Here is a 19,879-nt window from a genome sequence, read left to right as displayed (position 1 = left end):
CTGGATAAGGGTTGGACTTTATTCTTCTCCGGAGTTGCCAAGGGCGTGAGGCGCCGGGCGGGTGTGGGGATACTCATAAATCCCCGGATGAGCGCCGCGGTGTTGGAGTTTACCCCGGTAGACGAGAGGGTCGCCTCCCTGCGCCTAAGGGTTGTAGGGGGGAAAACTCTGACTGTTGTTTGTGCGTATGCACCAAACAGCACTTCAGAGTACTCAGCCTTCTTGGAGACCCTGAATGGAGTCCTGTATGGGGCTCCAGTAGGGGACTCCGTACTTCTGCTGGGTGACTTCAACGCCCACGTGGGCAACGATGGAGACACCTGGAGAGGCGTGGTGGGGAGGAACGGCCTCCCTGATCTGAACCCGAGCGGTCGTTTGTTATTGGACTTCTGTGCTAGCCATGGATTATCCATAACAAACACCATGTTCGAACATAAGGGTGCTCATAAGTGTACCTGGTACCAGAGTACCCTAGGCCGAAGATCAATGATCGATTTTGTGATCGTGTCATCTGATCTGAGGCCGCATGTTTTGGACACTCGGGTAAAGAGAGGGGCGGAACTGTCAACCGACCACCATCTGGTTGTGAGTTGGATCAGGGAGTGGGGGAAATTTCCAGATAGACCTGGTAAGCCCAAACGAGTAGTGTGGGTGAACTGGGAACACCTGGAGGAGGCCCCCGTCCTAGGTATCTTCAACTCACACCTCCGGCGGAGTTTTTCTGGCATTCCTGTGGAGGTTGGGGGCATTGAGCCGGAGTGGGCGGTGTTCAAAGCCTCCATTGCTGAAGCTGCGGCGGCTAGCTGTGGCCTCAGGGTCTTAGGCTCCTCAAGGGGCGGTAACCCTCGGACACCGTGGTGGACACCGGTAGTCAGGGAAGCCGTCCGATTGAAGAAGGAGGCCTTCCGGGATATGATATCCTGGAGGACTCCTGACTCGGTTGCAGGGTACCGACAGGCCCGAAGGGCTGCAGCTGCTGCCGTGTCGGAGGCTAAGCAGCGGGTGTGGGAGAAGTTTGGAGAGGCCATGGAGAAGGACTTTCGGTCGGCACCAAAGTGTTTCTGGAAGACTATCCGGCACCTCAGGAGGGGGAAACGGGGAACCATCCAAGCTGTGTACAGTAAGGATGGGACTCTGTTGACCTCAACTGAGGAGGTTGGCGGACGTTGGAAGGAACACTTTGAGGAACTCCTGAATCCGAATAACACGCCCTCTATGTTGGAGGCAGAGCTCGAGGTTGATGGTGTTTCATCGTCAATTTCCCTGGTGGAGGTCACTGAGGTGGTCAAACATCTCCGCAGTGGCAAGGCCCCAGGGATTGATGAGATCCGGCCAGAAATGCTAAAGGCTCTGGGTGTTGAGGGGCTGTCATGGTTGACACGCCTATTCAACATCGCGTGGGAGTCGGGTACAGTGCCAAAGGAGTGGCAAACCGGGGTGGTTCCCCTGTTCAAAAAGGGGGACCAGAGAGTGTGTGCCAATTACCGGGGCATCACACTTCTCAGCCTCCCTGGTAAAGTCTACTCCAAGGTGCTGGAAGGGAGGGTTCGGCCGATCGTCGAACCTCAGATTGAAGAGGAACAATGCGGTTTTCGCCCCGGACGTGGAACTACGGACCAGCTCTTCACTCTCGCAAGGATTCTGGAGGGGGTCTGGGAGTATGCCCATCCGGTCTACATGTGTTTTGTGGATCTGGAGAAGGCGTATGACCGGGTCCCCCGGGAGAAACTGTGAGAGGTGCTGCGGGAGTATGGGGTAAGGGGGTCTATCCTCAGGGCCATCCAATCCCTGTACTCCCAAAGCGAGAGCTGTGTTCGCGTCCTCGGCAGCCAGTCAGTTTCGTTCTCAGTGGATGCTGGTCTCCGCCAGGGCTGCGCCTTGTCACCAATCCTGTTTGTGATATACATGGACAGGATATCGAGGCGTAGTCGTGGTGGGGAGGGGTTGCAGTGGTCTGAGGATCTCGTCACTGCTTTTTGCAGATGACGTGGTCCTCATTGGATCATCGGCTTGTGACCTTCAGCACTCACTGGATCGGCTGGCGGCCGAGTGTGAAGCGGCTGGGATGAGGATCAGCACCGCTAAATCTGAGGCCATGACTCTTAGCAGGAAACCGATGGATTGCTTACTCCGGGTAGGAAATGAGTCCTTAGCCCAAGTGAAGGAGTTCAAGTACCTTGGGGTCTTGTTCGCGAGTGAGGGTACTATGGAGCGTGAGATTGGCCGGAGAATCGGAGCAGCGGGGGCGGTATTGCGTTCGCTTTACCGCACCGTTGTAACGAAAAGAGAGCTGAGCCGCAAGGCAAAGCTCTCGATCTACCAGTCGATCTTCGTTCCTATCCTCACCTATGGTCATGAGGGCTGGGTGATGACCGAAAGGACGAGATCACGGGTACAAGCGGCCGAGATGAGTTTTCTCAGAAGGGTGGCTGACGTCTCCCTTAGGGATAGGGTGAGAAGCTCAGCCATCCGTGAGGAACTCGGATTAAAGCCGCTGCTCCTTTACTTAGAAAGGAGTCAGCTGAGGTGGTTCGGGCATCTGGTAAGGATGCCCACTGGGCGCCTTCCTTGGGAGGTGTTTCAGGCACGTCCAGTGGGGAGGAGACCTCGGGGAAGACCCAGGACTAGGTGGAGAGATTATATCTCAACACTGGCCTGGGAACGCCTCGGGATCCCCCCGTCAGAGTTGGTCAATGTAGCCCGGGAAAGGGAAGTCTGGGGCCCCCTGCTTGAGCTGCTCCCCCCGCGACCCGACCCCGGATAAGCGGATGAAAATGAGATGAGAGATGAGATCTGTGGTTTTGCTGTTGCTGTGTGATCTTCAAATTGCTTTTGATCGTTCTTTTTGTTTGCTTTTTAACTGATTCCAATTGTTTGCCTTAAATTTGTCATCATGAACTTCTAAAGCATCTTGTAACAGTTTTTCAAAGAAGTTTTTACAAAATAAGTATTATTACTATAATTACTTGTATCAATATTCCTAAAGGTGCTACAATTGTTTTACTAAATAAATAGTATTAATTGGTAATTTTGAGTAGTTAACAGCATACACAGTTATTTTAAGTGTTTGTAGGTTGCAGGTACAAACGCACTTGTGTACATGAGTTGGATTTAATTATTTAAAGGTAATTCGAGTTTACGCTTTGCAAATAATGAATTTAGCACATTATGGGGGGTTGGGGGGGGTATGGGAACAAGATTATTTAGCAAAACAATATGTTTTCACTTTTTGGTTGTTTTGAGCAGGCATACAACTCTTTTAACTTAATAAATGTGTATATATTTATTTATATCATTTTAATTATATTGTTGGCAGTCTTGATAGAGTTTGGTTCTCCTGATTTGGCTCGGGGGGCAGAGACAAGGGGATCTGCAGGTCGATGATATTGCCAAAGGGACATCGGGCTTCTTCTTCTTCTTTCCAACAACATCAGGGTGCAGCACCGCCCTTTACTGTGTCTGCTGCTTCCATCACAACCTCCTGCTACACGCTTCTCTTGACCTGCCACAGGTGGTTGTGGATGGTCAGGGCGTCCATGCTCACTGACACAGTCTTGGCAGAAAGGACGGTGAACTGCTTCCTGTTGGAGCTGTACTTGTACAGCTTGTCGATCATATTCTTACTGATGCTTTTGGGTCCGGTGCCGGTCACCTTCTGGAGCTCCTCTGTGTCTGGTTGGTACTTGTACAGTGCTCCGAACTGACAGCCGGCGTCAGAAAACAGGATCATCAGGTGGTTGGACTCGCACTTCTCCAGCTCCTGGTAAACGTGGAGTAGGAAAATGGTAAATAAATAATTTTTTTGATAGACTCATCGATCAAATAGTTAAGTTTCCCCCTACATTTCATGAAATACGCATCAGTGAGTTCGTGCCTCTAGGATCAGGTTCCTCTGGGGCTCGCTGACTTTGGAACCAGCAGTTGGAATTGGAACCAGCAGTACCAGCAGTGAGAGATGGCGTTGTGGATGATCTTCTTGTTTGAGGAGGAGACACATCACCCACAACACAATGTGTTATACAACACATAACAACAGAGAAAAGAAGCAATCAGAGTGTTATCAGAAGAGTGAAGAAACACAATCGAGGGGGGGGTGGGCTGCTGTAACAGGAACATGTGTTATCAGCTGATAAACTTTGCACTCACCAGTGTATTCAACATTTTTAACCGTTTTGCCGGTGTCGTTCTGAAGTTTGATTTTTGTGAAACCACTCTCCAGAGCCACAGTTTGAATGAAACGAAGTCCAGGCCGAATTATCTAAACAGAAATTAAATAAAATTGTAAAATTGTAGTAAAGTCTTTAGCAGAAGATTACAAATAAATAAAAGTTCCTCTGTGACCAGCAGCTTAACGCTGAGAGCCAGCGGCTCCGAGGTGAGGCTGTCGGCCTCGTTGGTCCTGGTGGAGGCCAGACACAGACTGTTTCCACTTATGAGACATGAACAAATAAATGCTGCATGCAGCCAGAACCAACTGTTGAGAGCGTGTTTCTAATGAGTCTCATAATTCTGTTTCCTGCCTCCTCTCTGTTTGGATTCATTCCTTTACTCTGATTCGCTGGAGGAAGATTTAGGGGCTAAATTTTTGATTCAACAACTCGTCCGTCTCACTGAGGTCGGATCTTCTTGTCCTCATGTCCGTGTGGGCCTGTGTTCCTATATCCTCCATTTGACTTATTTCTTCTTCTTGTCAGAATAAGAAGGATGCTCCACTTTGTTTCCAGTCTTCATCACTTCATCAGAGAACTTCTCACTCTCATTTCCCTCTTCCTCCATTTGACATCTCATTTCTCTCTTCTTTCCAACGCACACACACACACACGACCACTGCAGAGGAGAGTCGTCAGAAAGAAAGTTGTTGAATGAACTGGAATTTGCAAAGAACCACACGCACCAGTTACTCCAGTAGGTGAAGTGACAGACGTTCCTGTCACTATGTCTCCCTGTTACTATGGGAATAACATGTTCATATACCCGTCAGATATTAGTAAAATGTATTAATATTACAGTAAAAACTGAAATGAATGTGATATATTTAACGGTGATTCTTCATATCAAATATGTCAGAACTATGACAGAAAAACTGACCAGACAAGTAATACATTTTAATTTAAAAGTGAGACACAATTCCCATGGTTTAAACCTTTTACAAAACACAAATTGCTACTTTTAGCTCCATACTTTAACCAGAAAAAAACTTCAATCTTGCGAAAGGAAACTTATTTTTAAATATTTTCGTCCTGTGCTTTGAAAATCACTTTATTTCACACTGATCATGACAATAAAAAGAAACACACAATGCTGCCTCAACAGTTTCACTTCTATACAAACATATTTCCACAAATCAGAGAAATAAAGTGACTCAGTGTAACAACTTTTTAATCGGATGAAGAAATTGTATTTCTATTTAACGTATGTTTCATTCTGTTTTTAATCTTATTTTCACTGTGACATTATTCCCTTATTTCTTCTTTGAGAAGTTTTGAAACAATACTTTCTCTATTTCCATTTATGACTTGAAATTCTTTGTTGTTCTGCTGCAGAAAGCAGACAAGGAAAAACCTGAAATAGCTCTGACGAGGAGCTTTATCAACAAGGAAGGTTTTCCATGTCCAGCACACACCTGTGTATTATACTGCCCCCTTCTGGTCTCACCAGCAAGACTTAATTAAACCATTTGAGATTTGAAGCTCGCCAGTGTGCGTTCCCTCGTGTCTCTTTAGGACATTTCTAGTTGTAAAACTTTTCCCACAAGTTTTGCAGGAAAAAGGTTTCTCGCCCCTGTGTGTTCTCTCGTGTCTCTGCAGGGTATATCTCTGGATAAAACCTCTCCCACAAGTTTTGCAGGAAAAAGGTTTTCCGCCCGTGTGTGATCTCTCGTGGACCTGCATGTAATTTAAACGCGTAAAACTTTTCCCACAAGTTTTACAAGTAAAAGGTTTCTCACCTGTGTGCGTTCTCTCGTGATCCTGCAGGTTATTTCTCAGGCTAAAACTTCTCCCACAAGTTTTGCAAGAAAAAGGCTTCTCGCCCGTGTGTGTTCTCTCGTGGATCTTCAAATTTGTGCTAGTTGTGAAACTTTTTTCACACCTTTCGCAAGAATACAGTTTCTCCCCTGTGTGGACTCTCACATGTGTTTCTAGTGATGACTTGTAACCAAATATTTTTCCACAGCTTTTGCAAAGATATGGTTTCTCACCTGTGTGCACCTTCATATGTCTGTTTAACATTGACTTCCACTTAAAGACTTTTCCACAAGTGTCACACTGGAAAACCTTTTTACTCTTGCAGATATTCGGCACAATCTTTGACATGGTAGTGCTACATGCAAGGGTACTGGGACTTGGGCTCACTTTTGCTCTTTTGATGACATGATGTCCCTTTTCTGATTCCTGCTTTGCATTGCTAACTGATTTTGAGCTTCCATGCTGGCCTCCATTGAGATCTTGGCTCTGAGCTGAGCTGTGGGAGAGGAGCTGGTGGTCACTTGGTTCTGGTTCACTGTGGTCACTTTCCTTGAAAGTAGGATTCAACAAAAGGTTATCTTGATCCTCCTGCTTCAGGACAAGCTGCTCTACTTCCAGACCGATGCAGTGCTCTTCCTCCTCTATAATCTGTGGAGGTTCTGGCTCCTCTTGGTCCAGACTGGGGTTCCTCTCAAGGTTCCAGAGCTGCTGGTCAGCAGGAAACTTTTCCTCATTAAGAAAATGTTTCTCTAGGAGCTCTAGAGAAGAGAAAAGACAAAAGTAGGTAAATTATAGATTAATGATAATTATGAGTTTTTGCAGTCTGGTGAAGATCCAAGCAAAAATCCAGTGAATTCGAGTGACTTTAAATGTGGTTTCAAAAGGAGACAGACCGATGCAGTGCTCTTCCTGCTGCTCCTTAATCTGTGGAGGTTCTGGCTCCTCTTGGTCTGGACTGGGGTTCCTCTCCAGCAGGTCAGCAGGAAACTCTTCCTTGATACAGACATGTCGCTGTGGGAGCTCTGGAGGAGACAATGGACAGAAGTCATGATAAAAGAGCCCATGTGTTTAGTCTAGCAGGGATTATAAGTGTGGTGTATAGTTCACTAACTCAGGTGATACAGACCTATTCTCTGCAGCTTTACTACAGGTTTCAAAGTTACATCCAGCAGTCTGCGATGACGACCGATCTCCTCCTCGTACTTTGTGACAGTCGCTTCAAAACATCCAAATATGTCTTCAGCAGCAGTGTGTAACCTCTCGTGGATAAACTGTCGTAAACTCTGGATTGTTGACATTTCCATTCGAACGCTTTAGACAACTAACTTCTCCGAGAACGAAGCGAAGACCGAATACGGAAGATGGCGACTTGCTTTACTTCTGCCGACAAGTGCTATGAACGAAACAAAACCACGTGTGTAGTAGAAGAGTTGATCCGAAAGCATTTAACCGAGTAGCATCATGTTCAGTTGGATGTTAGCATAGCAGGCTAACAACAATACTTCTTCTTCTTTTTATAATGACGATTGGAAAACAGCGTCCGGGTGAAATACTGCCACCTTCTGGATGGAGTGCGTCTCAACACAGATTCAGGACTAAAACATTAAATTCTCCTTGTAAATCCGACATCTATTAGAAATATAAAAACAGTCATGTACTTTACTGAACTCCTCTGCAGCATTTCTGTAATATTCAGCTCTGTCTGATTAATTTAAAGTGGATATTTAACTTCCTGTCTTCTCTGTTGATATCATTCTAAAACAAAGTATTCTTAAGTGTTTCCATGTATGGTACTTGTTTCCATTCAATCCAGCAGCCCCAAGTTACACATACTTATGAATGATAGTCCTCTAAATGAGTAACATGTTTTTCATCAAGATCACCTGACCACATCTTTTCACCCAGTTTCATGTTGATGTCCAGGAGTTTTTTGCTCCCACCTTCTGGATGGAGTGTGGCTCAAAACAGATTCAGGATTAAAACCTTAAATTCTCCTTGTAACTCCGGCATCTATTAGAGATATAAAAACTGTGGTAAGAATTCCTGTTACTGCACCAAAGAGTAATCAGTACTTTTCTGACCCTTACCACATCCTATCACCCAGTTTCATGGTGACATCCAAGAGTTTGACCATATTTTTACTAACTAACAGATGTGATGGAAATTCATCTTGAGATTTGAAATAATGAAATTCTAAGACTGGAGTTGCTTTTGAGTCTTTATAATAATAAGCTCTGCAGAGTTTATACAACAAGCACGGGTGCTGAAAATGGAACAACTGGCCGCAAGTTCACAAAAGCCAGAACTTATACAAAGCGGCATTTCATGAGAGAGGATATGAAAAAGAAGAAGACATGAAAGACAGGAGATCATCCTCTGTGTGTTATCTGCTGTGTCAGTCGGTCCACGGCACCAGTTGGAAGAAAACATCACCAAATGAGGGTTCCTGCCTGTTTATCAAGGTCATAGCAGGGAGACACATAGTCAGGGGAATTTTCCTCCACAAAGACAAACACAGATTCAAAGTGTGACAGACGTTAAGTACAATCACAATAATTAAAAAAACTTTAATAAACTGCAAATGCACTGAAGTATTGAATACACGTAGTACAAAAGAATAACCATTTACAGTGAGTCATTTAGGACAGTTTACACATTAACAACATATTTTCTTCTTCTGTAATAGGGAAAAAAAGAAAAGGGAAGTCATCTGATAATCTGCCCCACATACTTTGTTCTTATAAATTTCTGTACCACAAATATTTTAGATTTTTACATCATGATCCAAAGTCTTTCCTGACACATTGACATCTCTCAACATTCAGTGATAATAACATATCCTGGAACTGCCCCTTAAACCCAATCAATTTCTCTCACCCCCGTCCCCTTCCTGCATCATCTGGTATAAATGGCTGATAAATTAATAAACAAAGAGACATGGATGAAAACATCACTTCCTTTGCAGATGTAAATGTCAATGACAGTCACATGAAGAACAGAAACGTGGGTACTTCAGCAAATGTTGTTGACCATGTACTGCATCAAAGATATTGTGATGTCTCCTCAATGGGATATTTTCCACATTCAGTTGCAGAGATGCAGCTAATGTAAATGTACACAATCTCTCTTGTGTAGATGTGATGAACCTGGCTGTAGTTCAATGCCTGGTGAAGTTATTGAAGTCTGCTCCTCATCAGTGGTGATGGAACTTCATAAAGCATTGAACTACATCAAGGTTCATCTCAGGTTTGGTCTCCTGGAAACATTTCCAGTGTCATTTTCGCTAACTGTTGAATCTTTAATTAATGAATAAATAACTAAGTAACAACTTCTTTGAAAACGAATGAGCAAATCTTATCCCTCTCGTGTTGCCATGGTGTGGCTTCTCAACTGGATGTTTTCTCCTGTGGACTTTGTATAAACTGACAAGTCAGAGATCTTTACAACATTTTACAAAAATATCAGTTTTGCAATGTGTGGGTCATCAAATGTTTTGTTAGAAGTGATTTGATAACAAATCTTTCACCACAAGTTGTACATGGATACGACTTCTCACCTTTATGGCTTCTCATGTGGACTTTCAAGCTACATCCACGTGTAAAACTTTTCTCACAAGTTTTGCAGAAAAAGGCTTCTCCCCCGTGTGTGTTCTCTCGTGGACCTTCAGGTTATTACCAAGCGCAAAACTTCTCCCACAAGTTTTGCATAAAAAAGGCTTCTCCCCCGTGTGCGTTCTCTCGTGTCTCTTCAGGTGATTACTCCGAATAAAACTTTTCCTACAAGTTTTGCAAGAAAAAGGCTTCTCCCCCGTGTGCGTTCTCTCGTGATCCTGCAGGGTTGTTCTCAGACTAAAACTTCTCCCACAAGTTTTGCAAGAAAAAGGTTTCTCACCAGTGTGCGTTCTCTCGTGTCTCTGCAGGTTATTTCTCATTTTAAAACTTCTCCTACAGGTTTTGCAAGAAAAAGGTTCCTCACCTGTGTGCACCTTAAGATGTCTATTTAATAATGACTTCCACTTAAAGACTTTTCCACAAGTGTCACACTGGAGAACCTTTTTACTCTTGCAGGTATTCAGCACAATCTTTGACATGGTAGTGCTACATGCAAGCTTACTGGGACTTGTTCTCCCTTTTGCTCTTGTGATGACATGATGTCCCTTTTCTGATGCCTGCTCTGCATTACTAACTGATTTTGAGTTTCCATGCTGGCCTCCGTTGAGATCTTGGCTCTGAGCTGAGCTGTGGGAGAGGAGCTGGTGGTCACTTGGTTCTGGTTCACTGTGGTCACTTTCCTTGAAAGTAGGATTCAACAAAAGGTTATCTTGATCCTCCTGCTTCAGTACAAGCTGCTCTACTTCCAGACCGATGCAGTGCTCCTCCTCCTCTTTAATCTGTGGAGGTTCTGGCTCCTCTTGGTCCAGACTGGGGTTCCTCTCAAGGTTCCAGAGCTGCTGGTCAGATGGAAACTCCTCCTCGTTAAGACAATGTTGCTCTGGGAGCTCTAGAGAAGAAAAGAGACAGACGTATGTAAATTATAGATTAATGATAGTTATGAGTGTTTGCAATTTGGTGCAGATACATGCAAAAATCAAGTGACTTTAAATGTGGTTTCAAAAGGAGACAGACCGATGCAGTGCTCCTCCTGCTGCTCCTTAATCTGTGGAGGTTCTGGCTCCTCTTGGTCTGGACTGGGGTTCCTCTCCAGCAGGTCAGCAGGAAACTCTTCCTTGATACAGACATGTCGCTGTGGGAGCTCTGGAGGAGACAATGGACAGAAGTCATGATAAAAGAGCCCATGTGTTTAGACTAGCAGGGATTATAAGTGTGGTGTATAGTTCACTAACTCAGGTGATACAGACCTATTCTCTGCAGCTTTACTACAGGTTTCAAAGTTACATCCAGCAGTCTGCGATGACGACCGATCTCCTCCTCGTACTTTGTGACAGTCGATTCAAAACATCCAAATATGTCTTCAGCAGCAGTGTGTAACCTCTCGTGGATAAACTGTCTTAAACTCTGGATTGTTGACATTTCCATTCGAACGCTTTAGAAAACTAACTTCTCAGAGAACGAAGCGAAGACCGAATACGGAAGATGGCGACTTGCATTACTTCTGCCGACAAGTGCTATGAACGAAACAAAACCACGTGTGTAGTAGAAGAGTTGATCCGAAAACATTTAACCGAGTAGCATCATGTTCAGTTGGATGTTAGCATAGCAGGCTAACAACAATACTTCTTCTTCTTTTTATAATGACGATTGGAAAACAGCGTCCGGGTGAAATACTGCCACCTTCTGGATGGAGTGCGTCTCAACACAGATTCAGGACTAAAACATTAAATTCTCCTTGTAAATCCGACATCTATTAGAAATATAAAAACAGTCATGTACTTTACTGAACTCCTCTGCAGCATTTCTGTAATATTCAGCTCTGTCTGATTAATTTAAAGTGGATATTTAACTTCCTGTCTCCTTTGTTGATATCATTCTAAAACAAAGTATTCTTCATTGTTTCCATGTATCGTACTTGTTTCCATTCAATCCAGCAGCCCCAAGTTACACATACTTATGAATGATAGTCCTCTAAATGAGTAACATGTTTTTCATCAAGATCACCTGACCACATCTTTTCACCCAGTTTCATGTTGATGTCCAGGAGTTTTTTGCTCCCACCTTCTGGATGGAGTGTGGCTCAAAACAGATTCAGGATTAAAACCTTAAATTCTCCTTGTAACTCCGGCATTAATTAGAGATATAAAAACTGTGGTAAGAATTCCTGTTACTGCACCAAAGTGTAATCAGTACTTTTCTGACCCTTACCACATCCTATCACCCAGTTTCATGGTGACATCCAAGAGTTTGACCATATTTTTACTAACTAACAGATGTGATGGAAATTCATCTTGAGATTTGAAATAATGAAATTCTAAGACTGGAATTGCTTTTGAGTCTTTATAATAATAAGCTCTGCAGAGTTTATACAACAAGCACGGGTGCTCAAAATGGAACAATTGGCCGCAAGTTCACAAAAGCCAGAACTTATACAAAGCGGCATTTCATGAGAGAGGATACGAAAAAGAAGAAGACATGAAAGACAGGAGATCATCCTCTGTGTGTTATCGAATGTGTCCGTCGGTCCGTCGGTCCACGGCACCAGTTGGAAGAAAACATCACCAAATGAGGGTTCCTGCCTGTTTATCAAGGTCATAGCAGGGAGACACATAGTCAGGGGAATTTTCCTCCACAAAGACAAACACAGATTCAACGTGTGACAGACGTAAAGTACAATCACAATAATTAAAAAAACTTTAATAAACTGCAAATGCACTGAAGTATTGAATACACGTAGTACAAAAGAATAACCATTTACAGTGAGTCATTTAGGACAGTTTACATATTAACAACATATTTTCTTCTTTTGTAATAGGGAAAAAAAGAAAAGGGAAGTCATCTGATAATCTGCCCCACATACTTTGTTCTTATAAATTTCTGTACCACAAATATGTCAGATTTTTACATCTTGATCCACAGTCTTTCCTGACACATTGACATCTCTCAACATTCACTGATAATAACATATCCTGGAACTGCCCCTTAAACCCAATCAATTTCTCTCACCCCCGTCCCCTTCCTGCATCATCTGGTATAAATGGCTGATAAATTAATAAACAAAGGGACATGGATGAAAACATCACTTCCTTTGCAGATGTAAATGTCAATGACAGTCACATGAAGAACAGAAACGTGAGTACTTCAGCAAATGTTGTTGACCATGTACTGCATCAAAGATATTGTGATGTCTCCTCGATGGGATATTTCCCACATTCAGTTGCAGAGATGCAGCTAATGTAAATGTACACAATCTCTCTTGTGTAGATGTAAGTGATGAACCTGGCTGTAGTTCAATGCTTTGTGAAGTTATTGAAGTCTGCTCCTCGTCAGTGGTGATGGAACTTCATAAAGCATTGAACTACATCAAGGTTCATCTCTTGTTTGGTCTCCTGGAAACATTTCCAGTGTCGTTTTCGTTAACTGTTGTATTTTTATTTAATGAAACAATAATTAAGTAACAACTTCTTTGAAAACTAATGAGCAAATCTTATCCCTCTCCTGTTGCCATGGTGTGGCTTCTCAACTGGATGTATTCTCCTGTGGACTTTGTATAAACTGGCAAGTCAGAGATCTTTACATCATTTAACAAAAATATCAGTTTTGCTATGTGTGGGTCATCAAATGTTTTGTTAGAAGTGATTTGATAACAAATCTTTCACCACAAGTTGTACATGGATACGACTTCTCACCTTTATGGCTTCTCATGTGGACTTTCAAGTTAGATCCACGTGTAAAACTTTTCCCACAAGTTTTGCAAGAAAAAGGCTTCTCCCCCGTGTGTGTTCTCTCGTGATACTGCAGGGTTTTTCTCGCACTAAAACTTTTCCCACAAGTTTTGCAAGAAAAAGGCTTCTCGCCCGTGTGAGTTCTCTCGTGGACCTGTAGGGTAGTTCTCAGTCTAAAACTTCTCCCACAAGTTTTGCAAAAAAAAGGTTTCTCGCCCGTGTGCGTTCTCTCGTGGACCTGCAGGTTATTTCTTTTGCTAAAACTTCTCCCACAAGTTTTGCAAGAAAAAGGTTTCTCCCCCGTGTGTGTTCTCTCGTGGACCTGTAGGGTAGTTCTCAGACTAAAAAATCTCCCACAAGTTTTGCAAGAAAAAGGTTTCTCGCCCGTGTGCGTTCTCTCATGTCTCTTCAGGTGATTACTCCGAGTAAAACTTCTCCCACAAGTTTTGCAAGAAAAAGGTTTCTCGCCCGTGTGCGTTCTCTCGTGTCTCTTCAGGTGATAACCCCGAGTAAAACTTCTCCCACAAGTTTTGCAAGAAAAAAGTTTCTCGCGTGTGTGTGTTCTCTCGTGGATCTTCAAATTTGTGCTAGTTGTGAAACTTTTTTCACACCTTTCGCAAGAATGCAGGTTCTGACCTCTGTGGAGTCTCATATGTGTTTTTAGTGCTAACTTGTAACCAAATCTTTTTCCACAGGTTTTGCAAAGATATGATTTCTCACCTGTGTGCGTTCTCTCGTGTCTCTGCAGGTTATTGCAACGCGCAAATCTTTTCCCACAGGTTTTGCAAGAAAAAGGTTTCTCGCCCATGTGAACCTTAAGATGTCTATTTAATAATGACTTCCACTTAAAGACTTTTCCACAAGTGTCGCACTCGAAAACCTTTTTACTCTTGCGGATATTCGGCACAATCTTTGACATGGTAGAGCTACATGAAAGGTTACTGGGACTTGTGCTCCCTTTTGCTCTTGTGATGACATGATGTCCCTTTTCTGATGCCTGCTCTGCATTACTAACTGATTTTGAGTTTCCATGCTGGCCTCCGTTGAGATCTTGGCTCTGAGCTGAGCTGTGGGAGAGGAGCTGGTGGTCACTTGGTTCAGGTTCACTGTGGTCACTTTCCTTGAAAGTAGGATTCAACAAAAGGTGATCTTGATCCTCCTGCTTCAGTACAAGCTGCTCTACTTCCAGACCGATGCAGTGCTCCTCCTCCTCTTTAATCTGTGGAGGTTCTGGCTCCTCTTGGTCCAGACTGGGGTTCCTCTCAAGGTTCCAGAGCTGCTGGTCAGATGGAAACTCCTCCTCATTAAGACAATGTTGCTCTGGGAGCTCTAGAGGAGGCAATAGACAGACGTATGTAAATTATAGATTAATGATAGTTATGAGTGTTTGCAATTGTGTGCAGATACATGCAAAAATCAAGTGAATTTAAATGTGGTTTCAAAAGGAGACAGACCGATGCAGTGCTCCTCCTGCTGCTCCTTCTGCTCCTTAATCTGTGGAGGTTCTGGCTCCTCTTGGTCCAGACTGGGGTTCCTCTCAAGGTTCCAGAGCTGCTGGTCAGATGGAAACTCCTCCTCGTTAAGACAATGTTGCTCTGGGAGCTCTAGAGAAGAAAAGAGACAGACGTATGTAAATTATAGATTAATGATAGTTATGAGTGTTTGCAATTTGGTGCAGATACATGCAAAAATCAAGTGACTTTAAATGCGGTTTCAAAAGGAGACAGACCGATGCAGTGCTCCTCCTGCTGCTCCTTAATCTGTGGAGGTTCTGGCTCCTCTTGGTCTGGACTGGGGTTCCTCTCCAGCAGGTCAGCAGGAAACTCTTCCTTGATACAGACATGTCGCTGTGGGAGCTCTGGAGGAGACAATGGACAGAAGTCATGATAAAAGAGCCCATGTGTTTAGACTAGCAGGGATTATAAGTGTGGTGTATAGTTCGCTAACTCAGGTGATACAGACCTATTCTCTGCAGCTTTACTACAGGTTTCAAAGTTACATCCATCAGTCTGCGATGACGACCGATCTCCTCCTCGTACTTTGTGACAGTCGCTTCAAAACATCCAAATATGTCTTCAGCAGCAGTGTGTAACCTCTCGTGGATAAACTGTCTTAAACTCTGGATTGTTGACATTTCCATTCGAACGCTTTAGAAAACTAACTTCTCCGAGAACGAAGCGAAGACCGAATACGGAAGATGGCGACTTGCTTTACTTCTGCCGAAAAGTGTTATAACCACAACAGAACCACGTGTGTTGTAGAAGAGTTGATCCGAACGCATTTAGCCGAGTAGCATCATGTTCTGTTGGATGTTAGCATAGCAGGCTAACAACAATACTTCTTCTTCTTTTTATAATGACGATTGGAAAACAGCGTCCAGGTGAAATACTGCCACCTTCTGGATGGAGTGTGTCTCAACACAGATTCAGGACTAAAACATTAAATTCTCCTTGGAAATCCGGCATCTATTAGAAATATAAAAACAGTCATGTACTTTACTGAACTCCTCTGCAGCATTTCTGTAATATTCAGCTCTGTCTGATTAATTAAAGTCGATATTTAACTTCCTGTCTTCTCTGTTGATATCATTCTAAAACAAAGTATTCTTAAGTGTTTCCATGTATGGTACTTGTTTCCATTCAATCCAGCAGCCCCAAGTTACACATACTTATGAATGATAGTCCTCTAAATGAGTAACATGTTTTTCATCAAGATCACCTGACCACATCTTTTCACCCAGTTTCATGTTGATGTCCAGGAGTTTTTTGCTCCCACCTTCTGGATGGAGTGTGGCTCAAAACAGATTCAGGATTAAAACCTTAAATTCTCCTTGTAACTCCGGCATCTATTAGAGATATAAAAACTGTGGTAAGAATTCCTGTTACTGCACCAAAGAGTAATCAGTACTTTTCTGACCCTTACCACATCCTATCACCCAGTTTCATGGTGACATCCAAGAGTTTGACCATATTTTTACTAACTAACAGATGTGATGGAAATTCATCTTGAGATTTGAAATAATGAAATTCTAAGACTGGAGTTGCTTTTGAGTCTTTATAATAATAAGCTCTGCAGAGTTTATACAACAAGCACGGGTGCTCAAAATGGAACAACTGGCCGCAAGTTCACAAAAGCCAGAACTTATACAAAGCGGCATTTCATGAGAGAGGATATGAAAAAGAAGAAGACATGAAAGACAGGAGATCATCCTCTGTGTGTTATCTGCTGTGTCAGTCGGTCCACGGCACCAGTTGGAAGAAAACATCACCAAATGAGGGTTCCTGCCTGTTTATCAAGGTCATAGCAGGGAGACACATAGTCAGGGGAATTTTCCTCCACAAAGACAAACAGATTCAAAGTGTGACAGACGTTAAGTACAATCACAATAATTAAAAAAACTTTAATAAACTGCAAATGCACTGAAGTATTGAATACACGTAGTACAAAAGAATAACCATTTACAGTGAGTCATTTAGGACAGTTTACACATTAACAACATATTTTCTTCTTCTGTAATAGGGAAAAAAAGAAAAGGGAAGTCATCTGATAATCTGCCCCACATACTTTGTTCTTATAAATTTCTGTACCACAAATATTTTAGATTTTTACATCATGATCCAAAGTCTTTCCTGACACATTGACATCTCTCAACATTCAGTGATAATAACATATCCTGGAACTGCCCCTTAAACCCAATCAATTTCTCTCACCCCCGTCCCCTTCCTGCATCATCTGGTATAAATGGCTGATAAATTAATAAACAAAGAGACATGGATGAAAACATCACTTCCTTTGCAGATGTAAATGTCAATGACAGTCACATGAAGAACAGAAACGTGGGTACGTCAGCAAATGTTGTTGACCATGTACTGCATCAAAGATATTGTGATGTCTCCTCAATGGGATATTTTCCACATTCAGTTGCAGAGATGCAGCTAATGCAAATGTACACAATCTCTCTTGTGTAGATGTAAGTGATGAACCTGGCTGTAGTTCAATACTTTGTGAAGTTATTGAAGTCTGCTCCTCATCAGTGGTGATGGAACATCATAAAGCATTGAACTACATCAAGGTTCATCTCAGGTTTGGTCTCCTGGAAACATTTCCAGTGTCATTTTCGCTAACTGTTGAATCTTTAATTAATGAATAAATAACTTAGTAACAACTTCTTTGAAAACGAATGAGCAAATCTTATCCCTCTCCTGTTGCCATGGTGTGGCTTCTCAACTGGATGTTTTCTCCTGTGGACTTTGTATAAACTGACAAGTCAGAGATCTTTACAACATTTTACAAAAATATCAGTTTTGCTATGTGTGGGTCATCAAATGTTTTGTTAGAAGTGATTTGATAACAAATCTTTCACCACAAGTTGTACATGGATACGACTTCTCACCTTTATGGCTTCTCATGTGGACTTTCAAGCTACATCCACGTGTAAAACTTTTCTCACAAGTTTTGCAGAAAAAGGCTTCTCCCCCGTGTGTGTTCTCTCGTGGACCTTCAGGTTATTACCAAGCGCAAAACTTCTCCCACAAGTTTTGCATAAAAAAGGCTTCTCCCCCGTGTGCGTTCTCTCGTGTCTCTTCAGGAGATTACTCAGACTAAAACTTCTCCCACAAGTTTTGCAAGAAAAAGGCTTCTCCCCAGTGTGCGTTCTCTCGTGATCCCGCATGGTATTCCTCAGGCTAAAACTTCTCCCACAAGTTTTGCATGAAAAGGGTTTCTCACCAGTGTGCGTTCTCAAGTGGGCCTGCAGGTTAGTTCTCTGACTAAAACTTCTCCCACAAGTTTTGCAAGAAAAAGGTTCCTCACCTGTGTGCACCTTAAGATGTCTATTTAATAATGACTTCCACTTAAAGACTTTTCCACAAGTGTCACACTGGAGAACCTTTTTACTCTTGCAGGTATTCAGCACAATCTTTGACATGGTAGTGCTACATGCAAGCTTACTGGGACTTGTTCTCCCTTTTGCTCTTGTGATGACATGATGTCCCTTTTCTGATGCCTGCTCTGCATTACTAACTGATTTTGAGTTTCCATGCTGGCCTCCGTTGAGATCTTGGCTCTGAGCTGAGCTGTGGGAGAGGAGCTGGTGGTCACTTGGTTCTGGTTCACTGTGGTCACTTTCCTTGAAAGTAGGATTCAACAAAAGGTTATCTTGATCCTCCTGCTTCAGTACAAGCTGCTCTACTTCCAGACCGATGCAGTGCTCCTCCTCCTCTTTAATCTGTGGAGGTTCTGGCTCCTCTTGGTCCAGACTGGGGTTCCTCTCAAGGTTCCAGAGCTGCTGGTCAGATGGAAACTCCTCCTCGTTAAGACAATGTTGCTCTGGGAGCTCTAGAGAAGAAAAGAGACAGACGTATGTAAATTATAGATTAATGATAGTTATGAGTGTTTGCAATTTGGTGCAGATACATGCAAAAATCAAGTGACTTTAAATGTGGTTTCAAAAGGAGACAGACCGATGCAGTGCTCCTCCTGCTGCTCCTTAATCTGTGGAGGTTCTGGCTCCTCTTGGTCTGGACTGGGGTTCCTCTCCAGCAGGTCAGCAGGAAACTCTTCCTTGATACAGAAATGTCGCTGTGGGAGCTCTGGAGAAGACAATGGACAGAAGTCATGATAAAAGAGCCCATGTGTTTAGACTAGCAGGGATTATAAGTGTGGTGTATAGTTCGCTAACTCAGGTGATACAGACCTATTCTCTGCAGCTTTACTACAGGTTTCAAAGTTACATCCAGCAGTCTGCGATGACGACCGATCTCCTCCTCGTACTTTGTGACAGTCGATTCAAAACATCCAAATATGTCTTCAGCAGCAGTGTGTAACCTCTCGTGGATAAACTGTCTTAAACTCTGGATTGTTGACATTTCCATTCGAACGCTTTAGAAAACTAACTTCTCAGAGAACGAAGCGAAGACCGAATACGGAAGATGGCGACTTGCATTACTTCTGCCGACAAGTGCTATGAACGAAACAAAACCACGTGTGTAGTAGAAGAGTTGATCCGAAAACATTTAACCGAGTAGCATCATGTTCAGTTGGATGTTAGCATAGCAGGCTAACAACAATACTTCTTCTTCTTTTTATAATGACGATTGGAAAACAGCGTCCGGGTGAAATACTGCCACCTTCTGGATGGAGTGCGTCTCAACACAGATTCAGGACTAAAACATTAAATTCTCCTTGTAAATCCGACATCTATTAGAAATATAAAAACAGTCATGTACTTTACTGAACTCCTCTGCAGCATTTCTGTAATATTCAGCTCTGTCTGATTAATTTAAAGTGGATATTTAACTTCCTGTCTCCTTTGTTGATATCATTCTAAAACAAAGTATTCTTCATTGTTTCCATGTATCGTACTTGTTTCCATTCAATCCAGCAGCCCCAAGTTACACATACTTATGAATGATAGTCCTCTAAATGAGTAACATGTTTTTCATCAAGATCACCTGACCACATCTTTTCACCCAGTTTCATGTTGATGTCCAGGAGTTTTTTGCTCCCACCTTCTGGATGGAGTGTGGCTCAAAACAGATTCAGGATTAAAACCTTAAATTCTCCTTGTAACTCCGGC

General features: G+C 43.0%; 4 protein-coding genes across 7 annotated transcripts; all 4 read right to left on the bottom strand.

The window, feature by feature from the left end:
• Positions 1-4,970: 4,970 nt before the first annotated feature.
• LOC133938106 (zinc finger protein 567-like) lies at positions 4,971-7,465 on the bottom strand. Its single transcript, XM_062381459.1, has 3 exons — positions 7,093-7,465; positions 6,860-6,988; positions 4,971-6,724 (listed from the first exon to the last, which is right to left on the bottom strand). Exons 1-3 carry the CDS (start codon positions 7,268-7,270, stop codon positions 5,652-5,654), a joined length of 1,380 nt encoding a protein of 459 aa, XP_062237443.1. The 5' UTR covers positions 7,271-7,465; the 3' UTR covers positions 4,971-5,651.
• A 738-nt stretch (positions 7,466-8,203) lies between these two features.
• Positions 8,204-11,172, bottom strand: LOC133938122 (zinc finger protein 567-like). 2 transcript variants are annotated; one of them, XM_062381461.1, is made up of 4 exons: positions 10,825-11,172; positions 10,592-10,720; positions 9,523-10,466; positions 8,204-8,416 (listed from the first exon to the last, which is right to left on the bottom strand). In XM_062381461.1, exons 1-3 carry the CDS (start codon positions 11,000-11,002, stop codon positions 9,547-9,549), a joined length of 1,227 nt encoding a protein of 408 aa, XP_062237445.1. In that variant the 5' UTR covers positions 11,003-11,172; the 3' UTR covers positions 8,204-8,416; positions 9,523-9,546. The 2 variants fall into 2 exon arrangements, with proteins under 2 accessions (XP_062237445.1, XP_062237444.1); XM_062381460.1 differs by lacking the exon at positions 8,204-8,416 and having other exon boundaries at positions 9,449-10,466.
• Positions 11,173-11,903: 731 nt separating this feature from the next.
• Positions 11,904-15,632, bottom strand: LOC133938048 (gastrula zinc finger protein XlCGF57.1-like). Of its 2 annotated transcripts, XM_062381454.1 has the most exons (5): positions 15,265-15,632; positions 15,032-15,160; positions 14,757-14,906; positions 13,267-14,631; positions 11,904-12,156 (listed from the first exon to the last, which is right to left on the bottom strand). In XM_062381454.1, exons 1-5 carry the CDS (start codon positions 15,440-15,442, stop codon positions 12,068-12,070), a joined length of 1,911 nt encoding a protein of 636 aa, XP_062237438.1. In that variant the 5' UTR covers positions 15,443-15,632; the 3' UTR covers positions 11,904-12,067. The 2 variants fall into 2 exon arrangements, with proteins under 2 accessions (XP_062237438.1, XP_062237440.1); XM_062381456.1 differs by lacking the exon at positions 14,757-14,906.
• A 719-nt stretch (positions 15,633-16,351) lies between these two features.
• LOC133938200 (zinc finger protein 567-like) lies at positions 16,352-19,345 on the bottom strand. 2 transcript variants are annotated; one of them, XM_062381468.1, is made up of 4 exons: positions 18,998-19,345; positions 18,765-18,893; positions 17,696-18,639; positions 16,352-16,587 (listed from the first exon to the last, which is right to left on the bottom strand). In XM_062381468.1, the coding sequence occupies exons 1-3, from the start codon at positions 19,173-19,175 to the stop codon at positions 17,720-17,722; spliced, it is 1,227 nt and encodes a 408-aa protein (XP_062237452.1). In that variant the 5' UTR covers positions 19,176-19,345; the 3' UTR covers positions 16,352-16,587; positions 17,696-17,719. The 2 variants fall into 2 exon arrangements, with proteins under 2 accessions (XP_062237452.1, XP_062237451.1); XM_062381467.1 differs by lacking the exon at positions 16,352-16,587 and having other exon boundaries at positions 16,688-18,639.
• Between the last annotated feature and the right edge of the window lie 534 nt (positions 19,346-19,879).

This window comes from Platichthys flesus, chromosome 3 (assembly GCF_949316205.1).
Source record: "Platichthys flesus chromosome 3, fPlaFle2.1, whole genome shotgun sequence".
Classification (NCBI taxonomy): Eukaryota; Metazoa; Chordata; class Actinopteri; order Pleuronectiformes; family Pleuronectidae; genus Platichthys; species Platichthys flesus.
This window is presented reverse-complemented; position numbering and strand designations above follow the sequence as displayed.

Bases quoted from the DNA above. Each gene is read 5' to 3' on its own strand.
- LOC133938106 (XM_062381459.1), bottom strand. From the start codon at position 7,270: ATGGAAATGTCAACAATCCAGAGTTTACGACAGTTTATCCACGAGAGG. The intron at 6,989-7,092 runs GTCTGTATCACC...TGTCTCCTCCAG, and splicing joins AGTAAAGCTGCAGAGAATAG to AGCTCCCACAGCGACATGTC. The intron at 6,725-6,859 runs GTCTGTCTCCTT...TCTCTTCTCTAG, and splicing joins GCAGGAAGAGCACTGCATCG to AGCTCCTAGAGAAACATTTT.
- LOC133938122 (XM_062381461.1), bottom strand. From the start codon at position 11,002: ATGGAAATGTCAACAATCCAGAGTTTAAGACAGTTTATCCACGAGAGG. The intron at 10,721-10,824 runs GTCTGTATCACC...TGTCTCCTCCAG, and splicing joins AGTAAAGCTGCAGAGAATAG to AGCTCCCACAGCGACATGTC. The intron at 10,467-10,591 runs GTCTGTCTCCTT...TTTCTTCTCTAG, and splicing joins GCAGGAGGAGCACTGCATCG to AGCTCCCAGAGCAACATTGT.
- LOC133938048 (XM_062381454.1), bottom strand. From the start codon at position 15,442: ATGGAAATGTCAACAATCCAGAGTTTAAGACAGTTTATCCACGAGAGG. The intron at 15,161-15,264 runs GTCTGTATCACC...TGTCTCCTCCAG, and splicing joins AGTAAAGCTGCAGAGAATAG to AGCTCCCACAGCGACATGTC. The intron at 14,907-15,031 runs GTCTGTCTCCTT...TTTCTTCTCTAG, and splicing joins GCAGGAGGAGCACTGCATCG to AGCTCCCAGAGCAACATTGT.
- LOC133938200 (XM_062381468.1), bottom strand. From the start codon at position 19,175: ATGGAAATGTCAACAATCCAGAGTTTAAGACAGTTTATCCACGAGAGG. The intron at 18,894-18,997 runs GTCTGTATCACC...TGTCTTCTCCAG, and splicing joins AGTAAAGCTGCAGAGAATAG to AGCTCCCACAGCGACATTTC. The intron at 18,640-18,764 runs GTCTGTCTCCTT...TTTCTTCTCTAG, and splicing joins GCAGGAGGAGCACTGCATCG to AGCTCCCAGAGCAACATTGT.